This window comes from Drosophila ananassae, chromosome 3L (assembly GCF_017639315.1).
Source record: "Drosophila ananassae strain 14024-0371.13 chromosome 3L, ASM1763931v2, whole genome shotgun sequence".
Classification (NCBI taxonomy): Eukaryota; Metazoa; Arthropoda; class Insecta; order Diptera; family Drosophilidae; genus Drosophila; species Drosophila ananassae.
The window spans coordinates 12,112,785-12,136,611 of NC_057929.1; the positions used below are offsets into that span (position 1 = coordinate 12,112,785).

The window sequence follows — 23,827 nt, forward strand, 5'->3', positions numbered from 1 at the left end:
GCCATTCGGTCTGAGGGGAATTCAAATTTTATTGCAACGAATATTTAAAAATGTCGGTAATGCAGTTCATCAATTATTCATTTGGGGAAATTTTGGTTATTTAAGCTTCCACAACTTTTGGGTGGTAGCCGGTCTCGTCAGCGGTGTAGGTAACCTTAACCAGCTTGCCATTGGGAGCCACGTACTCGTATTCGCCATTAACAACCCAGTTGTCATGCTCCTTCAGGGCGCCAGCTTGAACGGCCTTGATGTGGTTGGACAGTTCGTAAGCGTAATTAAAGTCCAGCACGTTCACCTCCGAGTCACTCTTCAGAACGTCGGCCTCCTCGTTGGCGAAAGCCACTGCCAACAGGCAGGCGAGCACAATCTATGGAAAGGAAACTCCGATTAAGGATTTCAAAAAATAGAGTGTAACTTCACCCACTCACCATAAACTTCATGGTTTAAAGGCGGTAGATGCGAACGCTTCAAGTGCGAAAATAATCTGACTGGAAAAGAGCCAAATTCCGCTTTTATAGTTATCTTATGACATTTTACTGGCTCTTGCCGAAGCACATAAATTTTGTTTATAACTGGCTTCATAAGGACGTTTGTTTCAATTAAGACAAAACTCATTGATGAGGCATGTTGCAGGCATTAATTATGGCCAGAATCTGTTATCTGATCTGCGGAATATTCCATTTTGCCGGCCGTTCATCAATTGTCACCGATGCATGATGGGCTCACCGGCTTTTTTTCTGATAAGCGCAAACCGGTCACCAACATGAAGCAAATTATTTTCTATTTATTCGTTATTAGGCAGTTTTGCATAATTTGGAGATAACTTGACTATCTTTCAAATATCTATCTTCCGAACGATATAACCGGTTTTAATTAATCTCGGTCAGATGCATTTTTAAATTATTGGCGCGCAGGTGAACAGTGTTGGAAACCGTTAGGTTACTACCTAATTCTAGACTGGCATTCACAGGGAATTCCACGTGTTGTAGGAGGAATTGTTTGGATCTGAAAAATATCTGAATCTGTGTCCAGGGTGTCCAGCCATGGCCAGTGATTCCGGCAGTGACTACGAGGTGGAGGCCTTCATCAAACCCAAGAGGATCAGGAAGACTGTCAATGATGACAGCGCAGACCTGCTGGGCAATTTCGATGACCAGAAGCGCAAAGAGATCTTCGAGGGAACTTACGTCGATCCACGCAACCCCAGTGATCAGGAGGAAAGTGATGACGATGGTGAGGAGGAGCGTTCCGATGGAGAGCCTCGTGCAGAAGACAAGAGTGGGGGCTCAGAGTCCGAAGGCGACGTTGAAGAAACCGCTGGAAACGGCTCCATAACAAATGACCAGCTGAGCGCCCTACTCCGCGGAGCTTCCAAGACCAACAGACACGTTGTGTACGTTACCAACCTCAACTTTGAGACTACCAAGGATGATCTGGAGAACCACTTCGGCTCTGTGGGAATTGTAAAATCCATACGCATCCCAAAGAAACGCCGAGGAGGCTTCGCATTCGTGGAAATGGCAGACTTGCCGAGCTTCCAACGCAGCTTCCAGCTACACAACACCGAACTTCAGGGTCGGAACATCAAGGTGCAGATCTCCGAGGCAGGCAAGAAAAAGTCCGCTAACAAGAAAAACATCATCAAGCAGAAGAACCGAAAGCTGGCTGAAATGCGCAATGAGCAGAAGACCTTCACCAAGAGCGGAAAGTTCTACGACAAGGACCTCAAGAAGGAGAAGGCTAAGGAGCTTCTGGCCCGCAAGAGGTGGCGCAAGAAACCGGCCGCTCCTAGGTCCTAACTAATTTAACTTATAACCGATAACTGTAGAGGAACTTACTTATTATTAAAAACAAATTAAAGTACAACTATCCAACAACTATTTCCAGCGTACAATGTAGAAGTTTCGCTTTCCCACTCGCAGCAGCGACACTCCGTTGCGAAGAATGTGTATTCCGGCAGTGATGACTTCGGCTATGTTCTGCACCCGCTTCTGGTTCACGTAGAAGCCGCCTGCATTGATGATCCGTACGGCATCGGCTGTAAATAAAATGGTATCGGATTATCATACTTCTACGTCTCATCACAACCTACTTTCGGTGGGAAAGCACTTGGCGTTCATGGCCAGCTGAAGGACCGACATTCCCGGCTCAGTCAGCAGGTCAACCACAGTAGCCCCTTGAAAGGTCTGTTTTATTTCGGCGTAGTTCAGCTCGGCCAGTCCCTCGACATTGCCCTTGTACAGGGCATTGGTGACGCGCTCGGCCTGTCTCAATCCGCTTTCTGCAAAAGTAAATCTTAGTAAAAGGCGCATCCGTTAGAGATGATGAAACCGACCGCCATGCACCAAAAGGGTGACGTCCTCAGCAAGAAGGGTCTGCGCCTTGCGCTTCTCTGGCTCCTTCGTGTGTTCCCGCATCAGCTGCTCAATTTCTGGTAGCGGAATAAACGTAAAGAGCCTGAGTAGCTTCTCCACTTTGGAGTCTGCCATGCGCAGGAAGAACTGGTAGAGAGCAAAAGGCGAGGTTTTGTTTGCGTCCAGCCAAACGGCATTGCCCGCCGACTTGCCGAACTTGTCGCCCTCTTCGTTGGTCACCAGGGGCAGGGTCAGACCGAAGACCTCTCGCTTTCGCTCTACGCGGCTGATCAGCTCGTGGCCCGTCATCAGGTTACCGGTCTGATCCGAGCCGCCCATTTGAAAGCAGCAGTTGTGGCGCCGGAGCAGGTGCAACCAGTCATAGGCCTGGAAGATCTGGTAGGTGAATTCTGTAAAGCTCATCCCGTCCTCCGAGTCAAGGCGCGACTGCACCGATGACCGTGAAAGCATGGAGCCCATGCGGAAGTGTCGGCCCATGTTGGCCACGAAGTCGATGATCTGCAGGTTCTTGTACCAGTCAGCATTGTTGACGATGCTGCGCAGAAAGGTTTGTCATTAATAGCTTCCTGTGTCCGGGCTAAGCAGGCGATTCACTCACGTCAATGGCGGCAGCGGAGACGGGTTCTTTCTCGTGTCCCAGAGGAACTGTTCGTGGTTCTCAAACACTTGCCTCAGCTGTTGCTCGATGGCCTTCAGATTGGTCTCAATGACCGACTCGCCGAGCTGGTTGCGTTCCGTCTTCCGGCCGCTGGGGTCCCCTATGAGACCAGTGGCGCCACCAACCAAGGCAATCGGTTGGTGACCAGCTCTTTGGCAGTGGATCAGGCCCATGATCACCAGGAGATTGCCCACGTGTAGGCTGTCAGCGGTGGGATCGAAGCCGGCATAGATGCTCTGCACCCCGCTCGTGAAGAGCTGCTTCATCCTTGGTCTATGATTTGGGAGTTTTCATTCAATAAATGGGTTTGGCGCGGCTATTGAAAGAGTTGACTTACGCCGCAGTATCTGGAAATATTCCCTGAAAAAAGCCACGGTCTGTCAGCTCCAGCAGGTTCCTCTGGCCCAAGTGGCGCAGGCTGCAGACGCTTCCTAGACGAAGCGCCTTCAGGAGGCCAGTCCGCACCGGTATCATTATGCAAAGACAATCTTAATCTTCACGAGCAACGACTCCACTCTTGTGAATGAGCTGGTCAGCTGGCGACAGTCAGCTGGTGGCCTCGTTTCGCTGTGAATGGTAACCACAACAATTTTTCCCAACAAAGAGCAGTTGTTTACTAATCCGAGGACGGACTGGTGCGGGTTTGCGTGCTCTAATCTGGCCAGATAATGCTGATATCGCCATAATGCTGCTGAAGATCCGCCACGCCTTGCTCGAGGTCTCTAATCAACCGCCAACGAAGCAGTCCGCCGTCCTAATCAACAATGAAATCATCATAAGTTCAGGGAGCATTCTGATACCTCACTTGTTGGCCTCCGATGGAGACAAAGGCCAGGCGAATAAAGAAATCGTGGCCAGGCTGCAGCAGGGGCAGCTGGTCGACGTGCAGGAGGAAGGGGAGTACGGCCAGCGACTCCGGTCTCTGAACTTTGTGGTGACATTCGATCCGCAGCAGCAGCGCCCGCGCCCCAATGCTGCATCAGGATCCAGGTCCAGGCAGTCTCACATTCTCACCCGGTTTACGGCGTACCCATTGTATTTGTTCTGTGCACCGGAGGTGATACGAAACCTCCACAACATCCTTTTCACCGCGGACTCCGGCGAGGAGGGCTCTCAACTGCTTCGCTCCTGCTTTGTGGTGCTGGGCATGCGACCTCCTGTCCAGGCAGAGCGCTTCAAACGGTTCCTTGCACACATCGGGGACTACTTGCGTCACCTGCAGCCTGTACAGACGCTGGACGACGTGCTGGTCATGTGCTCGCCCTTCGGCCTGGAAAACTTTTACAAGACGATCAGCATAGGGAAGGTGTCGAACGTGATGGGCCGAAGTGGCTGCTTGTTTGCCGTCTCCAATGCCTTGCCACTGGGCTGTGAGGGATCTGCCGTGTTCAACAACAAGTTGTAAGTCTCCAATTTTTTATTGGCTGTCTCCCAATACTAACAAGACGAATTGCATCAACAGGCGCCTCATCGGCATAGTGATATGTACCTCGTTCCAAAGGCATCAGGAGAACGTTAATCTTACCATGGCTGTCAACTTTGGCTACCTTCTTCGCAACTTTATGGAGCACCTGGGCATGCCCGTCGCCCAGTTTCAGATCAACCGGGAGCCCTCGAGCTTTGCATGTAAGAACTTAAACACTGGTTTCTAAAGCAAGCGAATAATTGCACGTTCATTCCTAAGGGGAGCGCACGATTTTAGTGATCGAGTCGGCAGGTCAACAGGGCACTGGAACCTTCATTAGAGTTCACAACAAGCGCTTCATCTTGACCTGTGCCCACGTGATTGGAAAGGTATGCGTTGGTCTGAGCATCTTTGTGCTTTAAACTTCACTCAATATGGTCTTCCCATTCAGGATAATGCCACGGTCACCTGCCGCTCCGCTGATCGCGAATTCCTGTCTGAGGTTATCTGGTGCAATCCGGACAGCGACCGCCCCTTTGACTTGGCACTACTTACTGCTCCCGAGGATGTACCCGAGCGCTGCTGCGTTCGCTTGGCCAAAAAACCAGCAGCCATCGGGCAAGCCGTGTACAATGCAGGGTTCCCATACTATGTCAACTTTAGCTTTAAGCACGACTTCAATCCCTCGATTTTCCAAGGGCGGATCATCAAGTGCGACACTGGAGCCATCATGTCCGATGGGAGCGTGCAGGCCGGTCAGAGTGGCGGCCCCATGTTCGACGAAAGCGGTTGTATCCTGGGCGTGTGTGTGTCCAACATCAAGATGGACGATCTTATATACCCCAACGTAAATACAGCCATTCCTATCTGTGATATTCGCAATACACTCCAGCAGTTTGCGCGGACAAACGGTATGTTGCCATTAAACACAAAGTGTGAGCCAGTACTTACCCATCCATCCTCTTTAGATCTTCAAGTGCTCAATAACCTGGTGGCCAGTCAGGATGTGCGAAGAGTTTGGTCCTTGGAACTGCCGCCTATTCGAAGCAAACTTTGAAGTTTTCAGTAATCTGTTTAATGTTATTTGTAATTGTAACATAGTGTGGGTGTTTTTGTATAATGAAATAGCCGTAGAAACAAAAAGCTGACCTTTAGCTTATAAATGAAAAATATATATAATAATCCAACGTTTCTTATTTGTCATTAGTTCTTGTCCAAGCAATCGTTAACGTGGCTTTGCAAAACGCTTAGGCTTTTAAAAGTCTTTGAGCAGATGGGGCATTGCAAGATACTTTCCGCTGTTGGTGCAGCAGCTCCAGTGGGGTCCAGGACCTGTTGCAAAGGGAAAACATTAGTGAGATTGGAAATTATGAACAAAGTGTTATTACTCTGACTGGTCTTTGTTCCTCCCGTAGGCTTTGCCGACTCGAGCTCAGGGATGAGGCTGGCGATGACTTGATACTGCTGCTCTTATGCGACTCGGCCAGTGCTTCGATGAGCTCCTGGTTCCGCCTCTGCAGCGCCCTTAGGTCCAACAAATACTGATCCTTCTCGCCAGCATTCTTTTCGCGGTCAGCACGCTCCATCTCAAAGTCCTTGCGATAGATGTCGTTCTGGGTCTGCAGATGTGCTATGACTTCCTGCTTCTGCGCGTCTTTGGCTTTCAACTCACTAATGTCCCGCTGCATTTTGTCCATTAGCTCTTGTGCGCTGGTCAAGTTAACCTTCAAGCAGTCAATCTCCTCCACATAGGTTTTTTTCTGGGGATTTAATATCGTTATTTTATTTGAGTGAACAATGGGCGACAAATGTTGGTACCATATCCTTGATTTCCAGGTTCTCCGCCATCAACTGGGAGAGTTTATGATTTAGCTCTCGAACCTGGCGTTCGTGCTCCTCCCGTTGCACATAATTTAGAGCCGTGCTCTCGCTTTCCGGCCCCGGCTTGGGTCCGTCATCAGTTACAAATTCGAACGAGTGCTGCAATGGCAAGAAAAGAGTGGGAAGCCCCAACCCGGCATTGTTATATATTCCAGTGAAATGGTATTGCGCAGTAACAAACAAGGGCAGATATGTAGCTGTGTGTGACCCGCTATCAAAGAGTTTACGTGGCACAACGCTTGCCGCAACCTACCATCTTTAGCTGCTGCAGCTTGTCGATCTCCACTCGCATGTTGTTAATCAGAGACATTTTCTCCGAAGCGCTTTGGCGCAACTCGTCCTGTTCTTTTTGGTTCAGATTTTGCACCAGCTCGATCTGTTCCATTTTTGTCTCGAGCTCCTGCTTAAGCTGTTGGTTTTCTTTGCTCAACTTCTCCATCTGCTTCTGGCACTCGAGTAGCTGATCCTTGTATTGTTGCTCCCGGTCAGTAGCTTCCTGGCGCCACTGCTGTGTGAGTCTGTGGTAGTTAAGCATCGTGCGGTTTACCTTGTCCAAAGTGGCTGCAAAGTAAATCAGTTTTAGTTTGTGGACCACTTGTTGAAAGAGTTGCTTACTTTTTAATGCGTGGTATTCACTCATCAGATTCTGCAGCTTCACCACATCCTCGGCGGAAGCCTGCAGCGAGCATAGGCTTGGAAACTGCGAATAGACACTGTTCTGTGGAGAAAGGAGAGAGTTGTGTTACGCATAAATGATCTTATCGAAGGTCGAAGGTATCTACCTTAAGGACATCGGAGTCCACTTCACCCATGATGAAACTGGTTGCCAGGGACGGAGGGGCACCTACGCTCTCCAACGATCTCTGGGGCTCAGACGTAGTAGAGCTGAGGGGGGGATTACTGGTGGAGGATTGAAGAATTGCGGCTGATTCGATCACCTCCTCGCTATGCTCCATTCCATCGAACAGAAGCGAAGGTAGAGGTGAGCTGCCCAGAATGACGAACGACTCCTCCTCGGACATGGCGCCTTCGTTTTCGTGCACTGAATGCCGACTGGCTCTAATCATCGGCGATCTCGACAGCCGACCTGGGATTCCCCGTTTTCGAAATATTCGTTTGACAAATCGCGCCTAAATTACGCCAGCTATTTTGTACGATCGGATGAGAACAAACTAAAAAACGCAGACATATGTATATATTTATTGATTCGATTGCAGCAAGGATATATATTATATGTGATTGTGTTAATGATTCATCGGCGTGTGGTTTTTACGTATCTATGATTCGTGAAAAACATCAGGTTCTTTGATTCTTGAAATGTAAACTCACCGTATCTTTTAATAGTTATTACGCATTTTTATTGCACCGCCAATTCCAGAACTATTTGTAAACGAGATCTGCCTGTCGCTCTATTTTTATTTACATTTTGCCATATATTTTTAGGCTCAGTGTTACCAGCTTGGGGCAGAGCGTTTTTCCCAAAAACAGCCAACATTTACATATATTGTTTTTGATATTTGTGTTTTTGAACAGTTAAATATAATTTATAATTTAAAATGTAATTTAAGTTTAAAATAGTAAGCACTAGTATTTTTAAAATAAAATTTTAATCGAATATTTCGAATTGTTTGAAATGTATCGACCAGTGTTGAAAAATTCTTTGGAGCTATTTTAAGGCGCGTGTTTGAAGTTGAAGTTAATCTTTTCGAGGGGCATGTCGTTTTTATCATGCTAATTTGGGGGCATAAAATGCAATTGAATGATGGAAAATACCCACATCATTCATTCAGATCGTAATTAATCCGCTATTGTTTTCAGGGTCAAAATCGGAATACCTGATTAACCGGCTGGGCTGCGGAATTACATCGAATTGTAATTGCCGAATATTCTGGGATTCTAATTGCCTGGCAAACCGGATCCATTACGCCCCCTGCATCAAGTGTTTCCCATTGTCCGAAAGATTTGGGTTAATAAGACTTTCGTGTGTTAAAAATGGCTATGGGTGTGTGGCGCGACAAGGAACTGGTGTCTGAATGGACGGACGACGGAGATGCGACTTTCGTTATTACCATAACTAACCGGTTTGGAGCTTCGCCACATTTCAGAAATAAACTCAGTCTTATGGCTTTTAATTTCATGTTGTATATATATTTAAAGAATCTCTATGTTTGATCTTACAGTCTAATGCACGTGAATAAATAAAATTAAAGAAAAACTTAAACTCGGGTACGATTCGAAATTCGATTAAAGCTCGAAGTGCATTCTCCAGAAAGTTTTAACGCAGCTAGAACTATAATCGCCGATCGAACACTTCATCACACTCACACAGCAGAGATACACATTCACTCGCTCCACACACACCCCGGACTTAGATCTAAGTGTTTTGCACGCTCCAGGACCTCGTGTCCGCTACTGCTGGTGGAGGGCCAGGCGCCTCTGCACCTGGTGCGGAGGCTGGAGGTCGCGCTGCAAGATCGAGGCGAAGTGCTGCTGCTTCAGGGCGCTGATGGTGGCGATTTTCCGGTGCCTGTTGCCCTGGCCGGCTGCCAGGCCCAGTCGGAAAGCGGGGAGGTCCTCGTCGTGCGGCATGGGCTTCTGGCGGTCCTCCTCGACGGGGGACCCATCTGGGCGCACGCGAATGACCAGAGGTCCGGTCAGGAACCTCTGGGGCGGCATCTCACTGCTGGGCTGCTGCAGGGCTGGGTAGCCGTAGGCCATGTCCATGTCCATGGCGTACTTGTGCTTCTGCTCGCCACTGCTGTCGAAGAGGGGATTGGAGCTTTGGACAGCCGCAGAGGGCAGCTGCTGGCGGGTGAGGATGATCAGCGAGGAGGCGGGCGGCGTGGGCAGGGGCTGGCTTAGCGGCTGCCTGGTGGTCACCAGACTGGCCCCACTCGGATGGTCCCGCATGATCGATGCCCAGACTACGGAAGAGCAGAGAATAGCAGGTGAGATCTCACGTCCAGCACGTCGCATATTTGCGTATTTGCGGAAGTTCTGACGCGGAAACCCGCGTCAGCTCTCCCACGCTCCGATCGATGACGATAGCGACGGAGATGGCGCTGAAGATGGAAATCGAGATACTTACTGAGCTCGTTGGCATCGCGCTGGTATGGATCGAGGGCCTCCAGCTGAGCGTCGGAGAGGGTCTGCAGCTTGGTGGATCCGTAGCCGAGCAGGTTGTGCTTGCACTGATTCACCGGGAGCCCTCCGCCCACCGTCGACTTGCAGTGCACACTGACTAATTGGGCGAAGGTGGAGTACAGGTGGGACATCTGCACAGAGAGAAGAGTGTCATGGAAGGATATTAACACAAGTTAGACTTTAGTTATTGGGGTACCCCTCTCCCTGCACCTTTGGAACTAGTTTTAACTATTTAACAAAAAGAGGGAATAGTGTTTCGCACTCTTTTCCTCTCAGTGTAGTCTGCGAAGAGGTGGGGCCACCTGTGTACCCATCTATTTAGTGGGTGGAATGTTGCAACGTGCGTATGTCGTCGCGGCGTGGAGATGATTGCACTTTCGTTGCACAAACGAAATGCATTTCGACAGCGCCGTCGGGTTAAATGTTGGGTGGTGGGGGCGAAGTGGTTGGGCAACTGCTCCCAGGCGGCGGCGGGTGTGTGCTCCAGTTTTGGGCCGCGGATGGCGGTTGCCGGTTCAGCGGGCAAAGCAGCTCTGGCAGCAGCTCCAGCCCATTGTCTATTCTCCGTGGCTAGCGAAGCGTTGAATGGACTTTTAATTAGCGCGAACGTTCTGCGACTGTGACACATCGCCTCTTCGCTCCGATCGCATCGGCTTGGAATTTCTCCGCCAGGTGACGTCAGTCCGCCGCTAATCAATCGCAGAAACTCCCCAGAAAACCCGAGTCCGGCACTTCTCACGCATTAGCACCCCGGACTGGGCAAACAAAGAACAAAGAAACTTAGGCAGATTCCCCGGAATTGTGTCACACATATCTGGGCCACTTGGAGGAGGTGTCCAGTATCTTCTCCGAGCCTTGATCTGCTTCTGCCTCTGCTCCCGCCGCGCAGATAGCCACCGGAGTCGGTGTTACAACTTTACGCTGTTTGCATAATGCAAGAGCGGGTCAGGGCGGGCGGCGGACTGGCAGTGGGCCGATGGCGGATGGCCAAAAGGGGAGTTGGCTCGCATTACCAATTGCCGTTACCTCCGACGAAGCGCACAAACGTGTGCAAACTGTAAAATGCAATCGCTCCTCCGAGCGTGTGCTTTTATTAAAATATTTTGTGGCGAAAAAATGTAAAACCGATCGATTTCGGATAAGTCATGTCTAAAGCCTTGTCTTGCTCGTTAGAGGGGCTTAGAGACTAATCACTTGTCAACTTTTTCCATTCAGGTACTACCTGCCAGACCCTGACATAATACAATATTTAGGAGGAATGCCAGGCTTACAGAAATCTCGAATGCCTCTAAGTAATTTATGGCGCCTGAGCGGAGATTACCTTACCGGGATCCGTCAAAGTCACGTACATAATATACGAAAGCAGTTGTTCGCTCGAATAATATCCATACACTCGTGATTATTAAAATATGTAGATTTGAGATCGCCGGAGACAGGCTGTAATTCATTAGCCTTCCAGCCGATTGACTAAGCTGACATCGATTAGGCACTGACTGGGAGTCTAGTGAGTGCGGATGGCCCCAGTGATCTTGGCCTGGAATCTGGAATCTGGCCTCCTCCCCGACTTCCTTGCCGAACGAGGAGAGTCGGCAGCCGAACCACCCGAAGATTGCCTGCCACAGACATGGGCGTAACACATGGGACCCTATCCACATGGACCGCGCGGTTCAATAACCTGTTGATATGCGCAGGTTACATTATGAAACATCGCATTGCCAACGAAAGAAATCAACGGAAAACAGACACGAAATGAAACACATTTCATAACAGACACAGACAGGCCAAAAAACGGCGGAGAGCAGAGAAGACCCCGTAATGACTCCGGTTCGGAAAGGTTCCAATGCGGGTTTCCATTGCGATTACCCTGCCTGTCCGCTCCCCCGCCTGGATGGCCCAGCATACTTTACGTAAAATCCAAAAGTAATGCGAACATGAGTTATTTATTGAAGTTCGAGCGGCAAACCGGCTAAACGCGTTTGCACCCATAAAAACATAAAGGGCAGAAACAAAAAGTCCCACCAGAAAATAAGCTAAGCGCTGTTTATTTTTGCAATCGAAAATCGAAAGCGCTAGACAGCGGCGGTGCAAAAAAGTGGGAGAAAACACTTGACCACAAAACAGGAAGCCAACGGGGAGGCATTACCTCCAAGTCCGGCCTGGAGCGAAGTCCCGGCGAATTGCGTCTCTGCTTTTTGGCGGCTAATTGCACTTTTTTGAGATTCGTTCTGTAGGAATTATTTTCTCATTTGCGGGGGTGCCGGATGTGGCTCCAATGGGTTCTAGCTGGATCTGATTACATTATTCCCAGCATCGCCATTGTTCGGCGCTGGTGGTTCGGGATGGAACAAAAGCTGGCGAATTTAAGGCGCAGTTCGCGTGCTTAGCGGTCAAAACAGCGGCTCGAGTTGATGAGCTGCCAGAAAAAATCTAATGACTAACCAGTCGCCTTACATAAATATAAATAAAGTCCATCAATTAATTTATAAGCAACTAAAAACACCCATCAAGTCTATTTATACGCGCCATCCACTTGGCTTTGGAGTTCATTAACCAAAAAACACAGCACAAGCATGGCAGCGTTGATAGGCTCCGTTGCACAAACATTCGAGCAGAAAAGTGAAAAGCATTAATTTCTTTGGGCGGAGGGGGGCGGTCGGCAGTTACCAGTATTTGCGAGTGAAAACTGAAAGATCTGACCCCCACAAACGAAAATAAACGGGCTCGGCTAGATGGAACTTGGCATTGCTTAGAAAACTCGCAACATCCCATTTTTTGAAACTATGACTCGACAAGACTCGAAAGAGCTCGAAGTGGCGTGAAGTAGACCGGTATTCGGAGCCACTATCTTGGCCCAGCAATTGTCCGCTCGAAGCTTGAAGCCATAACTTCTGATAAGGCACAATGTCAAGATCGCGGCACTCGGCAGGCGTCTATTTATGCCAAGGACCGTTCTCCACAGATTCGACCAACATGTTGGTTACGATGCCAATCTGCCGTGGTACAGTTATGCAAATGAGCCGATCGAATACCGCTCGCCGAGTTGGCCCGCCTTGTCAACCATTCATATTCATATTCACAGCTTTTGTCTTCTGCGAACAGAAGCGGCAAGCGCCGTTAATATGCGAACTCATTGAAGTTATCACAACATCACCATATCAATATCAATATCAATATCAACATCAATGTAGTTATTAATAAGTATTCAGTGCTGCGCTAGATTCCACCTAACAGACCCGACTGACCGAACAGATGCGCAATGCCAAGGACAGATGTAGCGCGCAGCGGCCACCGGCTGACGGGGCGTATGCGCAACGTGCAGCGGTCTCCACGGCGTATGCGCAATCTGCGGAATGCGCCCCGCGCCGCCTTTCTCCTCTCTTCGACTCACCTTTTCGTTGCGCGTCAAAAACTCCCAAATGGGAATGGCCGATGACGAGCTCATTTGCATGGAGAAGGTGCCCAGCAGGCAGCAGGCCAAGATTACTTTCGCCGCCGCGGTCATAGTGCTGTCTTGTTGTCTTGTTGGTGCTGAGTACTTCGTGATCCGTAACCCCGGTCAATTGGGCGCTCTTTACCGTTGTGTAACCTTTCTGGCAGCGACTTTCTCGCCTTCTTCGGGGTCTAGGGTCCGGTCGCAGGTCTGGACGGTGCAGATGATGGAATACCGCTGGTATCTCGTCAGCTGGCGGACTTTCTTTGGACCGTCGCACTTGATTAAATTAGCCAAAACAACGAGCGTGGCCAATTTGAATTATCTCTGTTTTCGGGCGTACGTGTGCTGTGTGTCTGCCTCGTCTCAGCAGCTTAAAACGCAAAAGCTCGTTTCACACATCGATCTCCGGGGTCTCTGGGGTAGCCGGGGGTGGGAGGAGCCACTCGATCACGAAAACGATTCGGATTCAGCGAATTCCAAGTGGAACGGAAGCGGAGAGCGCAGAGCTGCCAAAGTACAACCGGCCGCGTCGAGGTCTGAGACTCGTCTTGCTGTCAGCGGCCGGGCGCTCGTATTTAAGCTCTAGGCCAGGCTTGGCGCTGGCTCGGCGAGAGAGAAAAGAGAGATGAGAGCGCGGACGCGCCGCTGAGCGAAAGCGAGGGGCTAGCGGGAGCCCCTGAGCGAAAGCAGGGGCGCGCACCTATTTTCCAGGGAGCACGCTTTTCCGAAAAGGATCCCAGGACGTGCTCCGTAAAGTGTCGCGTTGGAACTCTTCACTGAGGCTTGAAGGAAATGGAAAGCTTATAACGCATCTCTAATGCCTAGGAGTGATTGCAGGATCCTGGAGGAGGAGTGGGTCCACCTTCTGCATTACAACCACCCATAAAGAAGATTCACATCCGAACCCTCCCGTCTACGACTATGACTGCTCTTGGCAAACTTGTTCTACGCTTGCACTGGAAATAGAAATTATAAAAAACCAACGTAAACATTCGAAAATTCAAAAAACAATAAAAAGAGCAATAATGACACGAACCTCGGCGGGGCATTGAGAGATTTCAAAGCCAGGTCTGCGTCGTCATCGGGTCTGGTGGAGAAAGAGCGCAGGCCTTCTGGCCGGCCTGTAATTTATGATTGTTTATCTGCTCGGCGGTTACTAAATTCGCGGATTCTGGTCAACAGCTACATGATGTCGAGTATTTAACAGCGCACTGCTAATTAAACAAAATAAACACGTCAAGTCCTACAATATAATGCGCGAAGGCGCCTCAATCCTGTTTGCGATTTCAATTTGGGGTTCAGGAGAGAGCGCACCGCCTAATTTACTTGTCCGGCGATAAGAGACGCCAAAGAATGCGATCACCGGAATTTCCTAACAGTTAGGGCCCATAAACTTGATAAGCGCTGATCCCATTGAGTCACCCCGGGCTCCGGAAGCAGGGGATTGGAATTCGGGTAGGTTGTTGACCCGGTGGACCTGGTCGAGGCAGAGTCACCGTTAATGATCGGCCCCCTTTTCGGGACAGCCGCAAATAAAGGCTCCAGGACAATGGAAGATGACAATGTAACTCCGGATACAATAACGGTAGAAAGTGGATCCGCATGTTCCCAATAATCTTTTAAAAGATCAGCTAAGTAATTTTCAAATGATTTCATAAACTTTATAGTTCCATGCAGGTATGTATGTATATCATATAATCTTATAGGGTTACTCCTCTAGAGAAAGTTCCCTCAAATGTGGTTATACTTGAGGAAGTTGCCGCCGTAGCGACTGCCTCCGCCGTAGAGATCCCTGTCGTCGTTGTTGTTGTACATCATGAACGCAGAGTTCTGGTCTCCATCTTCGCCAAATATGGGAACGAAGCTGCCCAGGCTCAGCGTCTGCTTCAGGCGGTGGTCGGGACGGCGGCCGAGCTGAATGACCTTGGCGTAAAGATCGAGGTCTGTCTGGAGGGCCCGGTCAAAGTCCCTCCAGTGCACAAACTTCACCTGCTCGCTGGGGATGGCGTTGTTGTCCAGGAGTTCCATAAGGGTGTTCGAGTTGACGGGCTGCACCACGTTCAGCTCCTGCTCCTTGCCACCGCCCTCCTCGCCGGAGGGCAGACGACGCTTAATAGGAGCCACGTCCAGGTCCCACAACCAGGCCATCAAAGGAGTGACTCCTGACTGTAGAGCAGGCTTGAGTCTTAAAACTGACAACTTCTCCGGTAAACTCACCTGCTCGCTTCGTCCTATGCGAGGAATGGTCTTCAGGTTCTTCATGCGCGTTTCCCCGCGTTTTCCAAGCCGGGGGACATTCTTTGTGATCTTCAGAAAGAATCCAGGACTGTCGTCCGCCCGAGTGATGGCCACCAAAGGCAACAGGATCAGCAAAGCAAGGATGGTTAGGGATCTCATTCCGATGCCGCTGTCTCTTGACCTGACTGTCGATTCGAAGTTGAGGGCTTTTATATTCGACTTCCCGCCCCCATTCTGGCGGCCAATATATGCTGGTGTTCTTGAAATTAGCATTATCGATCCCTAGTCGGGGGTTCTGGATAGGCAGTCAAGCTGGCATGCCCCAAATATTCAAAATGAATTGGGCCCACGATAATCAACATACAAATTACTTTAAAAATGTACTTTATTTTGTTAACAATAAATAAGTTAAGGAATGAAATAGGACACAACCTATTCGGGGCTAGATCAGCGAGCTCTGGGCCCACTGAGCTACTTCCGTGGGCAGGGCTTGGTAGCGCTGCACCGCCTGTTGGATCTGGCCGTAGGTCAGCGCCAGCTTGTGCTTCTCAAACTCCTTCTGCACCTTTCCGCTGGAGCTGCTGCTAACCGAAACGGGCATGATCAGCTCGCCGATGCGAAGGTGCTCAAAGGCCTTTAGAACGATGGAACGCTCCATGCCCTGCATCGTCGAGGACACCTTGGCAAACTTGGAGAGGCGCGCGAATATTATTTCAAAATTAAACGGGTCTCGGTCGTTGATCTCGGAGTGGTGCTTAATGGCTATGATGAGACACAGCTCGAGGACGGAGAGCCCGCAAAGGAGCTCTATTTTGTCGTCGCACTCGTACTGATTGGCCATGGTTCTCAGCTGGTCGGCTGTGATGTGGGGTGTTTCCGGGCGAAGCTGGGCCACCAGCCGAAAGAGGAAGTTCCGGAGAAAAGCCTCACTAATGTCGAAGTCGTAGAGCATCTGCAGGCTGCGCTGGGCATGCTGAGTGGCCAGCATTTTGTGGAGCTGCGTGTTCCAGTTTTTCCTAAACGGCGGGTCGATCTCTTCCCCGTCTGCTGGGTCGAAATGGTTACGTCCCAAACTTAGTGCTTCCGATTGAATTCTGCTCAGCCTGCGCAAACGATCCGAAGCCGCCTCGAGCGACTTGTTCTCGGGCAAGGACAGCAGTTCCTCGACTCTGGCTAAGTAGTCCTCCAAACGCCCGGAGCTGGGAAACAAAAAGACCTGACGATGCGAGAAGCGAGACTTGACTCTCTTCTCCAGGAGCTCGATCACGTCCAAGCGGCAAGTGACGCCCAGAACACATATGGGCGCCTGGGCTGACTGGGAGACGTCGAAGAGATTATAGAGCAGCGTCTGGTTGTGATGTGCGCAGAACAGGTCAAACTCCTCCAGAATGAAGACGACGCTCTTGGACTGCCTGCCGCCCGCCTTGAGGCACTGCAGGAGGAAGGCAAGGTTTTCGGCAAATGATCCGAAAACCTTACCATCCGCGGCGTTCTCCAGCCGCATCTGTAGGGTTATGGACTTGAGGGCCACTCGGTCGTCCGTGTGCAAGTTCCCGTCCAGGTGTACGATCAGCGTGTTTTCGACAAAGGACCGGTTGTCAACCAGATCCGTGAGCACAGCGTTGATGAGCTGTGGAACAAGAAGCATCACTATCCAGGCTGTGGCTGCCTCTCTAAATGCATCCTTACCGTTGTCTTTCCCGCGCCCCTAGGGCCAATGAGCAGCAAGGAATTGGACTCGCCCATTTCCGCGGTGCGCTGCAGGAGCTGTCGCACATTGGAGCGCTCCTCCTTGTAGCCGTGCAAGGTCGTGTAGTCCCGCAGCAGGCGAGCCTTCAGGAAACGTCGCACCTTGGCCAGAGCCCTGGCCTTCTCCTTCTCATTGCCCCCCAGCATCTCGGTTGTGCTCTGGAGCCCTTCGGGTTTGTCTATAGATTTCGGGGAAGCACAAAACGCGCGGCAATAAACAAACAAAACTAAATGCAGATGTTTGATCTGTTCAATCAGGTGGGCAGCTCCAGTGGATCATCACCACCTGGTGGCATCTCTGCAAATTCGGTCTGGCAGCACTGTTGTGTCGAAACGGCCGACAGCTTCATGTAGAGACTTCATAGGTGGCGCTCACGTATAACCGAAACTAATTCAAATGTAGTACGAACTAAACTTTAATAATAGAAACAAACATCAAGTATCGGAGAGTCCTTAGCTTCAGCTTTACATTTCCAAGAAGTTCTTATTGCATGATGAGGAGCACAATGCAACTTGAAGAGTACATTACATCATATACGCACAGTATTATTAAGTCCGGCCCCTAAAAACCAGCCACTTGGGATATCGATTAGCATTAATGTCGATCGGGGCGGCAATGAACCGTGATAATGACACTATTTAGTCCATTTGGTGTATTTCTGGCTTTTGGGCACTTTTCATTAAAAGCCCCCAACAGTAGCCAGGTAGCATGAACACGAAGTGGATTCTTCTTCTGATTTCGATCCCACAGATCCGCGGGCTTTTTGAGTTCAACAATGTCCGTTGCATTGTCCGGGACAAGAAGTTCATGGAGTACGACTACTGCTTCTTAAAGTCCGTCAACCGCACCTACAAGTACATGTCCTTGAAGACCAAAATCCACCGACTACCCATTGAGGATTGTGTGGTAATACGAAAATTCTCCTTGTACTCCTTGGTACTCCTTTCGGCTTTTCGCAGACTATGGTCCAGATCCGACTGCGGGAGAACCGACGGATTCTATACAACTTCGATGTGAAACTGGATGGTTGCAAGTTCCTGCGCGACCGAAGCAATGTCGTGGCCAACTGGCTGTATCAGATCTTCGAGCCCTTCTCGAACATGAACCACACCTGCCCCTATAACGTGAGTGGTTTCGCAATGTAACTGTGTCCTGCTGACCTTCCCGCCTGCAGCACGACATCGTTTTGGAGAAAGTGCCGGTACAGTATGTGAACAAGCTCATCCAGACGGTCATTCCCGACGGCAGATACTACATAAACTCCACCTGGATCGTTGGAGGCGTCACTCGAACCGATTTCCTCATCTACTTTACCAAGGCCTAGAGGCTTCCCTCCACCCAAAATCTAATCCGCTGCAGCCTCGTATCCAGTCAGTTATCAGTGGGGTCTTGAACAAAAGATTCTCCCAAACAATGCTCTCTACATGACCCTATGTGTCTGCCCCATATTAGGCCTTTAAATTCCCCCCTAATATCCGACTAAATATAACACTATTCCAGTTTAAATGCAGATCAAGAATTTATTCAATATTCGTGTAAAGTGCGTGTAAATCTATATCCTATGTTTGAAAAATCGAAATGGCCTTATTAATCTCAGCCCGATCCCGATCTGAGCGGGTTCTACTGTTCCGCACTTATAACTGGCGGAATATTTCCTATTTTCATGGACCTGAGTACAAAAAGTGAGCTTGCATGGCACACAAAAAGAAGGCGAGTCATCACAACGAGTGGACAGACGCGATCACTTAATTACCTGTGCGAACCTTCCGGAGTAGGCAAGCCGCTGGTACAGTGAACACCCGCTGGAGGAGGACTAGAGCGGCCATCTAGTAGAGCGCTGTCGGCGCAGCCTGACATTCTCACCTTGTTAATTATGCGCACGGTCATGCAAAAATCGCGTAATGAGTGAGTGACGGCCATTGAGAGTTGCATTGTCAGCGGACGATGATAGTATAATTGTGCGGGCTGGTGGTGGGGCTTCGGGAGCAGGCAGGGAGCCAGCTCCAGAGCGCAGACTTGGCTCCAGTGGAGTCCAGACCACCTCCAACATCCTAGCAAAAATGGATGGCCGTGGGCTTAACCCGACCGTACTCGCCGTTCTCGGTGGGCGGTACCTTGGGCCCCTGGGCCAACCCCAACTCTAGCTCCAGACTCCTGGGCCTCTTGCTAGATCTCCCCATGTCCTCGTCCGTTGGCATGAACTTCTTGCTCAAGCGTCGGCGGAGGCCGTAGCGCTCGAAGTGCTTGTCGCCATACTGTTGGCGACTTTCCAAGTAGATCTGGTCGATTCTGGTGTAGTGGCACTCCTGCATCTTGGGGAACCACGAGAAGCGTTGTAGCCAGCCCCGTGTGGACATGTCCATTCGGTGGATGAACGCGAGCTGGTAGCGCAGCTGCTCCGTGGTAACGATGTCCGCCGGCATTTTTGGTGTTTTGATGTTAGAAATAGGTACAAAAATATGGGTAGTTTACGGCTGACGATTCGTCAGTGACGATGTGAGTCTGTACTGTCAACCTTTGGGAGAGGTGTTGTCCAGCGCCAATGTGATTGGCAGCTCCTCTTGAAGCCCTCCCTAATCCTATTAGCAGCCACTTGACAGGACGACAGGTGCAGTGCCTCCAGCTGGCAGCAGTGCAGAAAACTGCATCATCCTTGACTTTGAACAAGAGAGACGAGGATGGAAAAGGGGGTAGATGACACACAAGTCGCACGAGTTACGGGTAAAAAAGGACTCTACCAATTAAGCGAAAGCTCAAGTATTCAGAATGTGGTTTTCAGACGGTTTCTGAAGACAATCAACCTCTGATTTCGGCCATCCCGAAACCACTCACTAACGATAAATGTGGGCATTCGGACATCTGCTCCTCCCAGTCCCAGGTCCTGCGCGGCCCGGAGACGTAAGCCCAGGTGTCATAGCGGAACTTCCAGGCGGTGTATGACTTAAAAGTTCCCTATGCAAATTACCGGCAAACTTTGAACGAGCCTCGGCCATCTATGGCTATTGGTTGGCTCCGCAAGTGGAATGCCAATGCAAGTGTGCAAATTACACAAAGAGAACGCGAACTTTAAGCCAAGTTCCGAACTGGGCCAGGCGGCGACTCATTAGACACATGCCAGCTTTCACAGGCCGGGAGGAGTCATGGGGGTGGTGGGCCATCGGATGGATACACCTTCACGGGCAGGGAGAAGGAACGGGGCTGGGGCTGGGGCAGGCGGTTCTGTGGGTGGACAGCCGGAGAACGCGTGTGAAAAATCAGGTAGCAGTGGCCCACAAAATCGGCGAGCTCGCAATTAAACGGTAGCAGATAATTGCTATCGAAAGCCGTAATGATGGCCAGATCGGTACTTAGCCAAGTATATGTGGTTTTGGCCGGCATATAGTACCTGGCCATATCTTGATTGGAGTGTCGAGAGCTTTGTGCCTGTTTCTCGGCTCCCCGGCCCATTGTTCGCACAATTTTCCCATCCGAATCACAATCGATGCGAAATATTCGGAGACCATTACTTTTCTGTTGAATCATCCCGCCAGCCAGATTTTGGCCGATTTTGGGAAGGTAAAAACAAAAGAAGTGACGGCAGAAAAAACAGCTCAAACCGAGAGAATGCTGCGCCGTTCAAAACAAATAAACACGAGACACCTTCCGTGAGGAGTTGCGAGGGGGTACTGCTCGGGTCAGGGGTCAACCCCTTTTCCTCGGGCTGGGCTGGGTAAACAACATTTGCGGATTTCACGCCAGGGATCAGACAGCATTGCTGATCCTATAACAACTCGGCCAGGACAATGGCCAGTGGCCAGAGGATTGACTGACTGGCGCCATGTCTCAGGTCAGGTTTTGGCCAGGACCGGGACCGGATTAGGGCGTAAAAGGACATAATCCAGTTTTGCATCGAGCCCGCTCTCTGCGGAGCGCAGGTAGAACAGGTTCGGTTTCTGCAAACAGGAAAAGCCAAATAAAATAATAAAGAAGCAAATGCTGAGGCCGAAAACATTAAATAAATAAAAGTCAACGGCAGTCGGCAGTCAGTCAGCCAGCTCATAAACGCCGGGCCCAAACTTCAAATTAAAACGCCATCGGGGCTTTGGCACGCATAGACTGGAGTGGACTGGGCACTGGGGACTGCGGACTGGGGACTGGGTAGTGGCATCCCAGTCCGGAGCCAAGTCCGGAGCCGGGGTCGTTCATCAACTCTTTATGGTTTGCCGCCGACTCGCCGACTTGCCGACTGCCCATAAGCCAATTTGCCAATTTCATAAAGTCAGTTTGATTTGCCGCCAAAAACACAGAATAAGACAAAACGAACCGCAGAGCCAAGCTTGAAATCCAACTCGAAACCCCAAATACGCCCCCAGGCCGGGCAGACAAAATTCCGACTTCCATTTGGATATGTTGTTTACGTGGAAAGTGGCAACAAATCGAAGTTGGCCTAGACCCCGGGTATCCATCAAAGGCCATCAGAACCGAAAAGCCAGGGGAGTAGCTAAACCCAAACGGAAAAGGGTTAAGTTAAAGAGATGATCAAATGACAGAGTTAATTATAATTGAAATAAAGTGCGAAAAATACAAATTTCTATTGTTTTAATCGCCTTGGAAACTAAGCTATAAATTGGAGCTTAAATCTTTCCCCAAAGCATCTTGAAAAAAAGCATCTAGATCCTTGAAAGGGAGAGTGCCTAGGAAGTCCCAAGACTCCCTGCCCCCTTTTGACTAACAGGTCGGCAGCGCCACTGGCCAAATTACACTTATGGCCATAATTCAATCAGCGCATTATCAATCACCGCGGCTACTTGTCTTGGCCAGTGAGTCAAGTCAATCAGCCATCGCCTCGCGCTCCATCTCGCTCCTCCAAGCGCCTGTCCCGCTTGCACTTGAGCGGGGAACATGTTTGAAAGTCATTAACTTAAATGATTCACTTTCTGAGCAATAAATTTCGCCACTAACTGACGACTGGCAACTGGCAACTTGCGACGGGAGAGGAGCCAGTCGCAAAAACGCTGGCAGAAATGTCTTGACGAAAAATTGCTAAATAATCGTCTTAAATGAGTCTATAAAAATCGGAATAGAGCTCCGATCGCAAAGATCGGGCTATGGGAGCCCAGGCCCAGAAGCCAGGGAAGGGGCCCAAAGTGTTTTTCGGGCCCAAAGTGAATTTTCATTGCCAGCGGAAGTCGTAAATCAATTTTTTCATCTACCGAAAGAAAGAAAAAATGGGGAAAATGCCCAAACTGAGATCTCCCAGTCGAAATATGGATTCGGGCCTAGAAATCCGGGATCGAGCCGCACGGCAGAGGGGGCAAGCAGGCGCCTCTCTTGGAGGAGCATCCGCTACCCAGAGATCCGATGTTTGTGGCTACACCGACCAATTTCGGCTAAGACGACAGCCATAATGATAGGGGCCACTTTTGCCGCCGCCGCCGCCGTCGCTGCCGCCACGCACGGTATATGGCCGAACGCGAAAGGGGCGGAGGCAGGGGCGTACGAAACGGAAAGGGGCAACTTGTTTTGGGTTCCATCTACGTTTCCGTTTCAATGTTTCCAAGACGCCATCACGAGAATGTCAGTGCGGGAACAACTCAACGACGACATCTCACGCACTTGCCGAGGGCCAGTGTCGGAGGGAAATCCCTCGACCGGGCCTTCAGTTGAGACTTGACTTTGTTTTCAAATTCATACTTTAATAATAAGAATAATATTATAATAAATAATTTGACATGCAATCAAGTATCACTCGCTAATTACGATTCGTCTCCTATTTTTGTGGACGTACCCCTTGTAAAATCCAGGATTCTCATATATGGCCTATAGGGATGGGTATATCTTGACCAGTTTCTATTTGAATATTGAGCGGCATACATTAAAAGATTTCTATACTGATTCCCCATCGATCTGCATAAAAACCTCAACATCCAATTTCCGATCCATATTTTTTCAAATTTTTGTGGGAAAATCAAAGATTCTCATTTGTGCCCCTTGGGGTAGTTATATCTCGGCCAATTCCTGCCCGATTCTTGGGCGGAATACCCTAAACGGTTTGTGGATCGATTCCTCATCGATTTCCATCAAAACCTCAACACAAATTTTTGGGACGAAATTTGAAGAGGATATTGAGAATATTGAGAGGATACCTTAAACGCTTTCTAGATCGAGCCCCCATCGATCTGCCCCATTGAACTTTGACACAATTTTCGCCAGAAAACCTATAACCTATTTTTGAACACCTATTTTGTTTCGGATCCGATCCTGTTGAAAAATCTGAAAATACCCCTTAATCAGCGCGTAGACTGGACTTAGCAATGAACAATGGGGAACTCTGCGGCTGGGAGCCAACGCCTCTGTCTGGTGGTAAGGAAACAGCACTAAATCCAATCCCATTCCTATGCCAATGGGATTATCTATGAGCTGTGAAATCCTTTTAGGCGTAAACTATGGAACCCACACACAGCTACAGGCTGCCCAGACACAATGCAACAAGTGTTGCGGCAGATTGAGCAACAAAAGGTTCATAATTGTGTAAGCCACACAATGCGACACATTGGAGGGCGAGAGCGATTGCGGTTGAAGGGAAAAGGACAAAGACTAGGGTCTGTTGGCCTGGCTAATGAGTGGCCGAAAACAAACCATAAGTTAGCCCAAATCCTGCACGCCGATTTGGCGGCATCCTTTTTATTGCCTCTTGACACTTGGCTCGATGAGGCCTATGGGCTATGAGAGGCCCGAACTTATCCAATCTCGAATTTATGTTCGACAATATTTGGGAAATTAAATCATTGCCGCCGACAGTTTTATGTTCCAGGGCGTGACGAGGGAACCGTGCTGGGGAAAACTATTCGGGGAAGCTATGTGGGGAAACAATGAGCACCACCCGGAGGTTCTCCTGCAGCAGATAGCTCCGTGAGGTCCGGGTCCGGGCAAATAGCACGAACGAGCAAATTGGAAAAATGTC

General features: G+C 49.7%; 10 protein-coding genes across 12 annotated transcripts; 3 read left to right on the plus strand and 7 right to left on the minus strand.

Moving 5' to 3' along the window:
- Positions 1-4: 4 nt before the first annotated feature.
- On the minus strand, positions 5-588 carry LOC6494408 (larval cuticle protein 9). Its single transcript, XM_001960352.4, has 2 exons — positions 429-588; positions 5-367 (listed from the first exon to the last, which is right to left on the minus strand). Exons 1-2 carry the CDS (start codon positions 438-440, stop codon positions 101-103), a joined length of 279 nt encoding a protein of 92 aa, XP_001960388.1. The 5' UTR covers positions 441-588; the 3' UTR covers positions 5-100.
- Positions 589-933: 345 nt separating this feature from the next.
- Positions 934-1,880, plus strand: LOC6496182 (polyadenylate-binding protein 2). Its single transcript, XM_001960353.4, has one exon. The coding sequence runs from the start codon at positions 1,044-1,046 to the stop codon at positions 1,797-1,799; it is 756 nt and encodes a 251-aa protein (XP_001960389.1). The 5' UTR covers positions 934-1,043; the 3' UTR covers positions 1,800-1,880.
- Positions 1,824-3,520, minus strand: LOC6494407 (tyrosine--tRNA ligase, mitochondrial). The gene is made up of 5 exons (XM_001960354.4): positions 3,371-3,520; positions 2,974-3,306; positions 2,336-2,910; positions 2,093-2,281; positions 1,824-2,038 (listed from the first exon to the last, which is right to left on the minus strand). The coding sequence occupies exons 1-5, from the start codon at positions 3,505-3,507 to the stop codon at positions 1,878-1,880; spliced, it is 1,395 nt and encodes a 464-aa protein (XP_001960390.1). The 5' UTR covers positions 3,508-3,520; the 3' UTR covers positions 1,824-1,877.
- Positions 3,521-3,675: 155 nt separating this feature from the next.
- On the plus strand, positions 3,676-5,548 carry LOC6496183. The gene is made up of 5 exons (XM_001960355.4): positions 3,676-4,434; positions 4,496-4,659; positions 4,718-4,827; positions 4,890-5,349; positions 5,407-5,548. Exons 1-5 carry the CDS (start codon positions 3,719-3,721, stop codon positions 5,493-5,495), a joined length of 1,539 nt encoding a protein of 512 aa, XP_001960391.1. The 5' UTR covers positions 3,676-3,718; the 3' UTR covers positions 5,496-5,548.
- Positions 5,498-8,165, minus strand: LOC6494406 (NF-kappa-B essential modulator). 2 transcript variants are annotated; one of them, XM_001960356.4, is made up of 7 exons: positions 7,649-8,165; positions 7,102-7,491; positions 6,935-7,037; positions 6,573-6,880; positions 6,257-6,418; positions 5,833-6,198; positions 5,498-5,770 (listed from the first exon to the last, which is right to left on the minus strand). In XM_001960356.4, exons 2-7 carry the CDS (start codon positions 7,384-7,386, stop codon positions 5,642-5,644), a joined length of 1,353 nt encoding a protein of 450 aa, XP_001960392.2. In that variant the 5' UTR covers positions 7,387-7,491; positions 7,649-8,165; the 3' UTR covers positions 5,498-5,641. The 2 variants fall into 2 exon arrangements, with proteins under 2 accessions (XP_001960392.2, XP_014762782.1); XM_014907296.3 differs by having other exon boundaries at positions 5,827-6,198.
- Positions 8,166-8,445: 280 nt separating this feature from the next.
- Positions 8,446-13,459, minus strand: LOC6494405 (rhythmically expressed gene 5 protein). Of its 2 annotated transcripts, none has more exons than XM_001960357.4 (3): positions 12,852-13,459; positions 9,408-9,594; positions 8,446-9,243 (listed from the first exon to the last, which is right to left on the minus strand). In XM_001960357.4, exons 1-3 carry the CDS (start codon positions 12,963-12,965, stop codon positions 8,729-8,731), a joined length of 816 nt encoding a protein of 271 aa, XP_001960393.1. In that variant the 5' UTR covers positions 12,966-13,459; the 3' UTR covers positions 8,446-8,728. The 2 variants fall into 2 exon arrangements, with proteins under 2 accessions (XP_001960393.1, XP_044571523.1); XM_044715588.1 differs by lacking the exon at positions 12,852-13,459 and adding an exon at positions 9,674-11,357.
- Positions 13,460-14,532: 1,073 nt separating this feature from the next.
- On the minus strand, positions 14,533-15,341 carry LOC6494403. The gene is made up of 2 exons (XM_001960358.4): positions 15,114-15,341; positions 14,533-15,062 (listed from the first exon to the last, which is right to left on the minus strand). The coding sequence occupies exons 1-2, from the start codon at positions 15,291-15,293 to the stop codon at positions 14,628-14,630; spliced, it is 615 nt and encodes a 204-aa protein (XP_001960394.1). The 5' UTR covers positions 15,294-15,341; the 3' UTR covers positions 14,533-14,627.
- Positions 15,342-15,501: 160 nt separating this feature from the next.
- On the minus strand, positions 15,502-17,666 carry LOC6494402 (origin recognition complex subunit 4). Its single transcript, XM_001960359.4, has 2 exons — positions 16,824-17,666; positions 15,502-16,764 (listed from the first exon to the last, which is right to left on the minus strand). Exons 1-2 carry the CDS (start codon positions 17,028-17,030, stop codon positions 15,577-15,579), a joined length of 1,395 nt encoding a protein of 464 aa, XP_001960395.1. The 5' UTR covers positions 17,031-17,666; the 3' UTR covers positions 15,502-15,576.
- LOC6496184 lies at positions 17,115-18,208 on the plus strand. The gene is made up of 4 exons (XM_044715322.1): positions 17,115-17,141; positions 17,635-17,790; positions 17,844-18,008; positions 18,059-18,208. Exons 1-4 carry the CDS (start codon positions 17,115-17,117, stop codon positions 18,206-18,208), a joined length of 498 nt encoding a protein of 165 aa, XP_044571257.1.
- Positions 18,209-18,384: 176 nt separating this feature from the next.
- On the minus strand, positions 18,385-19,419 carry LOC6494401. The gene has a single exon (XM_001960361.4). The coding sequence runs from the start codon at positions 19,305-19,307 to the stop codon at positions 18,936-18,938; it is 372 nt and encodes a 123-aa protein (XP_001960397.1). The 5' UTR covers positions 19,308-19,419; the 3' UTR covers positions 18,385-18,935.
- Positions 19,420-23,827: the final 4,408 nt, after the last annotated feature.

What these genes read in the sequence shown, in the direction of transcription:
- LOC6496182 (XM_001960353.4), top strand. Translation starts at nt 1,044, where the DNA reads ATGGCCAGTGATTCCGGCAGTGACTACGAGGTGGAGGCCTTCATCAAA.
- LOC6494407 (XM_001960354.4), bottom strand. Translation starts at nt 3,507, where the DNA reads ATGATACCGGTGCGGACTGGCCTCCTGAAGGCGCTTCGTCTAGGAAGC. An exon ending in TCTCCGCTGCCGCCATTGAC is followed by an intron (nt 2,911 to 2,973) that starts GTGAGTGAATCG and finishes CTTTCTGCGCAG; the next exon opens with CATCGTCAACAATGCTGACT. An exon ending in CACCCTTTTGGTGCATGGCG is followed by an intron (nt 2,282 to 2,335) that starts GTCGGTTTCATC and finishes TTACTTTTGCAG; the next exon opens with AAAGCGGATTGAGACAGGCC.
- LOC6496183 (XM_001960355.4), top strand. Translation starts at nt 3,719, where the DNA reads ATGCTGCTGAAGATCCGCCACGCCTTGCTCGAGGTCTCTAATCAACCG. An exon ending in GGAGCCCTCGAGCTTTGCAT is followed by an intron (nt 4,660 to 4,717) that starts GTAAGAACTTAA and finishes TTCATTCCTAAG; the next exon opens with GGGAGCGCACGATTTTAGTG. An exon ending in GTGCCCACGTGATTGGAAAG is followed by an intron (nt 4,828 to 4,889) that starts GTATGCGTTGGT and finishes CTTCCCATTCAG; the next exon opens with GATAATGCCACGGTCACCTG.
- LOC6494406 (XM_014907296.3), bottom strand. Translation starts at nt 7,386, where the DNA reads ATGATTAGAGCCAGTCGGCATTCAGTGCACGAAAACGAAGGCGCCATG. An exon ending in TGAATACCACGCATTAAAAA is followed by an intron (nt 6,881 to 6,934) that starts GTAAGCAACTCT and finishes TTTACTTTGCAG; the next exon opens with CCACTTTGGACAAGGTAAAC. An exon ending in AGGAACAAAGACCAGTCAGA is followed by an intron (nt 5,771 to 5,826) that starts GTAATAACACTT and finishes CCTTTGCAACAG; the next exon opens with GTCCTGGACCCCACTGGAGC.
- LOC6494405 (XM_001960357.4), bottom strand. Translation starts at nt 12,965, where the DNA reads ATGACCGCGGCGGCGAAAGTAATCTTGGCCTGCTGCCTGCTGGGCACC. An exon ending in TTTTGACGCGCAACGAAAAG is followed by an intron (nt 9,595 to 12,851) that starts GTGAGTCGAAGA and finishes CTCTCTGTGCAG; the next exon opens with ATGTCCCACCTGTACTCCAC. An exon ending in GCGCGATGCCAACGAGCTCA is followed by an intron (nt 9,244 to 9,407) that starts GTAAGTATCTCG and finishes GCTCTTCCGTAG; the next exon opens with TCTGGGCATCGATCATGCGG.
- LOC6494403 (XM_001960358.4), bottom strand. Translation starts at nt 15,293, where the DNA reads ATGAGATCCCTAACCATCCTTGCTTTGCTGATCCTGTTGCCTTTGGTG. An exon ending in GCATAGGACGAAGCGAGCAG is followed by an intron (nt 15,063 to 15,113) that starts GTGAGTTTACCG and finishes CCTGCTCTACAG; the next exon opens with TCAGGAGTCACTCCTTTGAT.
- LOC6494402 (XM_001960359.4), bottom strand. Translation starts at nt 17,030, where the DNA reads ATGCTGGGGGGCAATGAGAAGGAGAAGGCCAGGGCTCTGGCCAAGGTG. An exon ending in GGGGCGCGGGAAAGACAACG is followed by an intron (nt 16,765 to 16,823) that starts GTAAGGATGCAT and finishes CTTGTTCCACAG; the next exon opens with CTCATCAACGCTGTGCTCAC.
- LOC6496184 (XM_044715322.1), top strand. Translation starts at nt 17,115, where the DNA reads ATGCAGATGTTTGATCTGTTCAATCAG. An exon ending in TACCCATTGAGGATTGTGTG is followed by an intron (nt 17,791 to 17,843) that starts GTAATACGAAAA and finishes GGCTTTTCGCAG; the next exon opens with ACTATGGTCCAGATCCGACT. An exon ending in ACCACACCTGCCCCTATAAC is followed by an intron (nt 18,009 to 18,058) that starts GTGAGTGGTTTC and finishes TCCCGCCTGCAG; the next exon opens with CACGACATCGTTTTGGAGAA.
- LOC6494401 (XM_001960361.4), bottom strand. Translation starts at nt 19,307, where the DNA reads ATGCCGGCGGACATCGTTACCACGGAGCAGCTGCGCTACCAGCTCGCG.